This window comes from Lonchura striata, chromosome 6 (assembly GCF_046129695.1).
Source record: "Lonchura striata isolate bLonStr1 chromosome 6, bLonStr1.mat, whole genome shotgun sequence".
Lineage (NCBI taxonomy): Eukaryota > Metazoa > Chordata > Aves > Passeriformes > Estrildidae > Lonchura > Lonchura striata.
The window spans coordinates 54,956,649-54,962,650 of record NC_134608.1 but is presented as its reverse complement, the minus strand read 5'-3'; the positions used below and the strand labels follow the sequence as shown (position 1 = coordinate 54,962,650).

At 45.5% G+C, this 6,002-nt stretch overlaps 1 protein-coding gene across 1 annotated transcript; it reads left to right on the top strand.

The window, feature by feature from the left end:
• Nucleotides 1-534: 534 nt before the first annotated feature.
• On the top strand, nucleotides 535-4,888 carry FADD (Fas associated via death domain). Its single transcript, XM_021556107.3, has 2 exons — nucleotides 535-1,046; nucleotides 1,361-4,888. Exons 1-2 carry the CDS (start codon nucleotides 668-670, stop codon nucleotides 1,645-1,647), a joined length of 666 nt encoding a protein of 221 aa, XP_021411782.2. The 5' UTR covers nucleotides 535-667; the 3' UTR covers nucleotides 1,648-4,888.
• The last annotated feature ends 1,114 nt before the right edge of the window (nucleotides 4,889-6,002 follow it).

Here is a 6,002-nt window from a genome sequence, read left to right as displayed (position 1 = left end):
TCTAAGCCGCACCAGGAGAGGTTTAGGTTGGATATTAGGAAGAATTCCTTTGCAGAAAGGATGATCAGACATTGGAATGGCCTGCCCAGAGAGGTGATGGAGTCACTGTCTCTGAAAGTGTTTAACAAAAGACTGGATGTGGGTCTGGTTGACATGGTGGTGTTTAGTCAAATATTGGACTCGATAAGCTCCGACGTCTTTGCCAAGCGAAGTGATTCCGTGATTCATTGATTCAGTGGCTCTGCGACTCTGCGACCTGACCACAGCTGAGGCGCCGAGGCACCGGGGCTCCTCCTGCAGCAGGACACCGGCCGCGCCGAGCTCGGCTCCACGCTCTGCACTCAGCAGCACCAAAGAAGCTGGTTCGCCTCGGGAGGGGCTCGGTGCAGAGCCTCCCCAGCCCCCGGTCAGGCGGCGGCGGGGGAACGAACCCCGCCCCTCACGGCCGGCGGCGGGGGAACGAACCCCGCCCCTCACGGCCGGCGGCGGGGGAACGAACCCCGCCCCTCACGGCCGGCGGCGCGGCCGCCATCTTGGGGCGGGGGCGGGAAAGCCGCGGTGTCACGTGAGTCCCGGGCGCGGGCCGGTGTGGTCCCGGCGCCGTCCCTGCACCGTCCCGGTGCCGCTCCTTCGGGGCCTCTCCGTGTTCCCGGGTAGTCAAAGAGGAATGGCTTTCCCCTCCAGAAGGTTGGGACAGGACGCCGAAGTCCCCCCCGCGCGGCCTGTGCCGGACGAGGGCCCCAGTGGCGTGGATCGTTTCCTGAGCCTGCAGCTCTCCATCTCCTTGGGCCTGTCGGACGCGGAGCTCGACGCCATGAAGTTCCTCTGCCGCAACAAAATTACGAAGGGAAAGCTTGAGAAGGTGCAAACGGGCCGGCAGCTCTTCATTATCCTGATGGAGCAGCAGCTGATCGCGCGCGACAAGCTGGGATTCCTGAAAGAGCTGCTGCGGCACATCAGTAGGGACGATTTGCTGTCACTAGTGGTGCAGTTCGAACCGGGAGAACTTCATGTCCAGGATGATCAGCCAGATGAGCATGAGAAACGTAGGTGGATTTTTATATATATAGAGGGTTTTTTTTTTATTTAGTTATATACCTGAATATATGGCTCCCCAGCAACCCCAGCAAATGTGTACACAAACGCCTTTTGGGGTGGAATTTTCCCCCCTCTTTTTTACCTTATTTCTGTTTTATCTTTTGGGATTCCAGGTGTATCCAGTGGCTTCTGTAGAACGCTTAAGTATGTGCAGTGCAACGGAGTAGTGGCATTTTGCTGAAATGAAACGAAAAACTTCTAAACTTTTTATTGAGTTTCTTAGTAAATGCATGGCTAACTTGATCTGCTTCTGCTGTTTCAGGTCTTCTGAAGGCAGCTTTTGGTGTCATTCATGACAATGTTGGGAGAGAATGGAAGAAGCTGATGCGAGAACTTGGGCTGCCAGAGGTGAAGCTGGACAAGGTGGAGGCAGCCTATCCTTTTAATTTGGAGGAAGTGGTTTTTCAGGCACTTCAGGAGTGGCAGAAGTGGAAGGGGAAGGATGCAAAGGTAGCTGACTTAATAAAAGGCCTCCGGGGCTGCAACCTGAATTTGGTGGCAGACAAGGTTGAAGAGAAGATCTCACAGGTGAACACTGGAACCAAATGAAAACAGTACAAAACTATGAATGAAAAAAGTCAGAGTGCCTTCTTCTCTTCTGGACCAAAATAATTATCACTGGCTGCTTATCATGCCATTTATTTATGTGCCTTGATAAGTTAATTTGTGCTCAGGTGAAAATTGACATGAAAAAAGATTCCTTTCAGAGAGTACTTTGTAGTTTGATGCTTATTTCAAGATATTTTAACTTTCACAGGATCTGAACTCCATTTTGTAGAAATTCTCACGCTTTTGTTCTGCCACTCACCTGAAAAGATTTGCTTTGCTGCAGACAGTTTTCAGATGCATCTTCACTGGAAATACATCCATGGGATACTTCTGAGGCAGCTGGAATTTAAAATTTCATGGGGACGTTGGATTTCTTTTCTTTTATGGCCTATCATAAATACACTGTGAAAGGGAGAAGGAGTAAACCTTTCAGTTGGGTGCTGGCTTTTCTTTTGGAGTAGCAAAAAATAATATCTTGGGTAATTTGTCAAATATATTTGCTCTCCATGAAAGTATGTTAAGACAACTGTAACCTCAGACTGCAATACAAGAGGGACATTAAATTTTGTGATAGCTTTCTTGGTAAAAAACATGCCCAGGTTTGAAATCAAAATCAAATGTCTGTACCAAGTGCCTTCAGCATCCTGAAAGTATTCTCCTGAAACTATCCAAGAAACTGTGTCACACAGATGTTTACACCAGCCTCTTTCCAAAGCTATGAATGCTTTGGGGCTCCTTGCTGGGCATCCTTACGTGGCCTCTGTCACAGGGGCTGCTCGTGTGTGCTGGAAGGTGTGAGCCACTCACAGAGGGTGCAGGATTCATGAACATGTACCAGATGCAGTACTCAGCTTTCATCTGGAACAACCTTCAGTCAGTGGCTTTCATACCTGACCTATGGCTGGAGAAGTTGCATAGTCCAGGACATACAGGGCTGTAGAGGCCTCGGAGGAGAATCCCATGGAGTCATTACTGCTTGAACAGCTGCAGGATCCTGTGTTCCTGCAAACATCTCTCAAGTGCCTAGCTAGATACTGGAAGAGGTTTTATTGCTGCTGCACCTGTGGGCCTTCAGCTCTTTCCAAGTTGTTTGTATGTGGTGCCATTGCTGTTAAGGCCGGGTGTCTGCACATCACCTGTCACTGCTCTGCAGAAACGCTGTGACACTGACAATTTTCAAGTTTTCATTGTACGTGGTGCCTCTTGCTCAAACAGTGAGGCTTGAATACTTTATTGTTGTTAGTGGAAACTGCCATAAGTTCAGATGATAGAAAAATCATTTCAGTCAGGGGTTTTTCCCCTTCAGTGATTCTTTTTCACATTTCTAGAAGTGCTCAAGGCCAGGCTGGATGGGGTGTGGAACAACCTAGTCTAGTGGAAGGAGTCATTGGTTGGAACTGGAAGGTCTCTTAGGTCCCCCCTGCCCAAACCATTCCAGGATTGTGTGCTGATTCTCAGTGTCCTTCCAATTAGGTATATTAAGTATCAGTGGTTGTATCCCAGCAAAGGAGTTGCCACCTGTCTGCCTTTTGGGCAGGCAGAGTTCTCCAAGTTCTTACTCCCTTTACTTGTATCGTCAGTTCCAGGCTCCCAGGAGGAGATGCTGAGCTTCAGCTGAATGACAAGCTCAGCTGTTTTGGAGATTTTTGTTTCATAGACATCAGGAGTATCCATTCTGCAGTATCTAAAGAAAAGGATTGCTCCAGCAGCATTTTCTCCCTGCCTCTGAGCAATCCCTAGGAGCAGAGCAGAGGAGTGGAAGTGAGCAGGATAAGTTATGTGAGTGCTCAAACAGCTCTGCAACAGCTCCAAGTCCAATCTCTGCTGAAGTGCTTTTCTCACCCACTTTTAATAAATCTTCTGCTTCACCGAGGAGATTTATGTGGAATAGGAAGAGTATACTGCCCCCTGTGTACAGCCAGGGTATTTTAGGAATCAGTTGGAATAACCTGTTGGTTGTAGCCAAGTGCTCATCAGCTACAAGAAATATTCTGCATCAGGAGGTAAAAATCTCTTGTTTTTCTAAGGATTTTATACATCCTTTAACTCTTTCTGAAAGCAGTGACAGACTGCATCAATCTGTGCCATACCTTGGGGCCAGTTAAGAGTGTTTTTATGACAGATTAGAATGTTATTTATGTGAAAACAAAAACAAATGAAATGAAGGGAGCAAAATCTTTTTATTGGGAGGAGGGATAAAGGGTGCAATCTGTAAGGGAATGTTTTCTGATCTAGTTGACAAATCTTTTCAAATTAAACACCTTGAACTCCTATACATATTTTTATAACTTGAATTAAAATTTTATATTGTATAATTTTGTGCATATTTCATTAAAAATAATACTTAAAAAAAACCAAAATAAATGGAACGGGGTTTTTTTCTTGTTAGATGGGATTGCTGTCTGAAGTAAGATCTCTCACTAGGAGAAAGTGGATGTTAAGGACACTCTGAAAGTGGTGCTAAACAGGCATTGTGTTACCAGTGCCCTTCTTGGGGCATTAAAGACAAAAAGCAAAGTGTTTTCCGTTGAGTTTCTCAGAAGTGCTAAACAGGCTGCAGTTTGCCAGCAGCAGCAGCATTTGAATGCTGTCACTCAGGGAAAGAAAGATTCCCTGCCAGCCCTCAGGAGCCCAAACTCGAGTCCCAGTGTGCCTGCGAGACAGGCTGCCTGTGGGTAGGCTCCCTTCTCTTTTCCTCTGCTAGCCAATGTGTTAAGGATGTTATATTTGTTTTATAATTGATTAAAAGCCCGGCTCCTGGTTTAGTCTAAGCTTGGTCAGGCTTTTAGAGGATGTGCTCAGAACGAATTGACAGAGACTCGGGTGCTCTGTGGAGTGTCAGCCTGCACTTAAAGCTGTGAGTGAGTAAGACAAATAACTTAATTGCCCATTTTATCAAATCCTTTAGATGCTCTGCAAGAGTATGTGCCTGTGAGGAATTACTGAAACCCTTTTCCTTTTGGCCTTCTGAGAGTAATCTTTCCTCACAGCCTTGAGAAAACAGCACATCAAAACATGTGGAGAGTTAAAAATGCCATCTCGGGAGAATTCTCATCTCGGAGGACTGCTTTTCCATGTCACTTCTCAGTCCCTTTCAGCACTTGCTTGTCATTGCCTATGATTTTTGAAGATATCAATTATAATCACATATTGAGGTGGTTTTCTTTTTTTAAATTGCATTGTTTTCATTACTGAGTTAAGAAGTTTTCTAGACTATTAATTAAAAATCCTTGTACACAAATTGGTTGTTGTGAACATTTCAAATACAATGCTTTGGTTTCCTTTTCTCCATTCTCCACACTCAGGCAGCTGCATTTCCTCTAGCCTTTGTTTCATTCCTAAAATAATTATCTCCTTTCTGAAATCTAATTGCTTAATTTAATTGTTTAATGCAGAAAGCTTAATAACAGACTGTGTCTCCAAGCTCTCTGGTGCTCAGCATGTTCTTAATTCAGACTTTTTGGCTGAGTATTTTTCAATTCAAATTTATTTCTAATCACTGCCTTGTGCCCTTCTTCTGCATGAATCACCTATATCCTTAAAATGTGTTCCAGCACAAATATTTTTCTAGGCTGTCTTTCCTCTTCGATTTATTGCTTTTCTCTGCCAGTGTTTTGGTGCTCTGGTGGAATTGAGAGAAATTAGCTCACTGGTTCTACCATAAAAATAGGAGTCTTGGGGGTGAGCTGAGGGTAGAGGAAGGAGTTGTGAGGAGAGGGTCAGGAACTTTGGGAGAATCTGTGTTTCAGTAAAAACTGTCACAGCTGAGGGTTGCTTCACGGGAGGAGGGTGTGTTGCAATGTGTACTGTAGGTTCAGGAAGAGAAGGAAGCAGGGCTTTACTCAGCTGCTGGGAAAGACAGAGTCAGGCAGCTCTCTGTGTGGGAATCTGCGTGGAACCAACTCTTAATCATTGGATAGTCCCATCCACAGACCCATTCCTGCTCCTGCCTCATTCCTGAGAGCATTACACATGCCTCTCTTAAAGCAGGCTGAAGTGAAAACAACAGGCTTGTTCTTGTGAAACATGATGTAATAGACACTATTAAAATTCCCAAAGCTGGCCATCCTGATTTAGTTTGAATTCGGTGATTTCTCTGTCCTGATAGGTTTTGGAAGCTGAAAGCCTTTTCCAGGTGCTCTGCGTGCTTGTCCAGCTTCTGCCTGCTCTCCTTTTGGTTTCTTGTGCTGTGTTGGTGCAGGTCACAGAACTCCAGGCAGCTCTTAGAGTAACCAGCTCTTGTAGCAGACTGGAGGGGTTTGTATGTGTTCTCTACTTGATAAAAACAATAACAACTCCAAGGGAAGTCTTGAGGCTTCTCCAGTACAATGTAATACAAAAGTGCCTTTGCTATG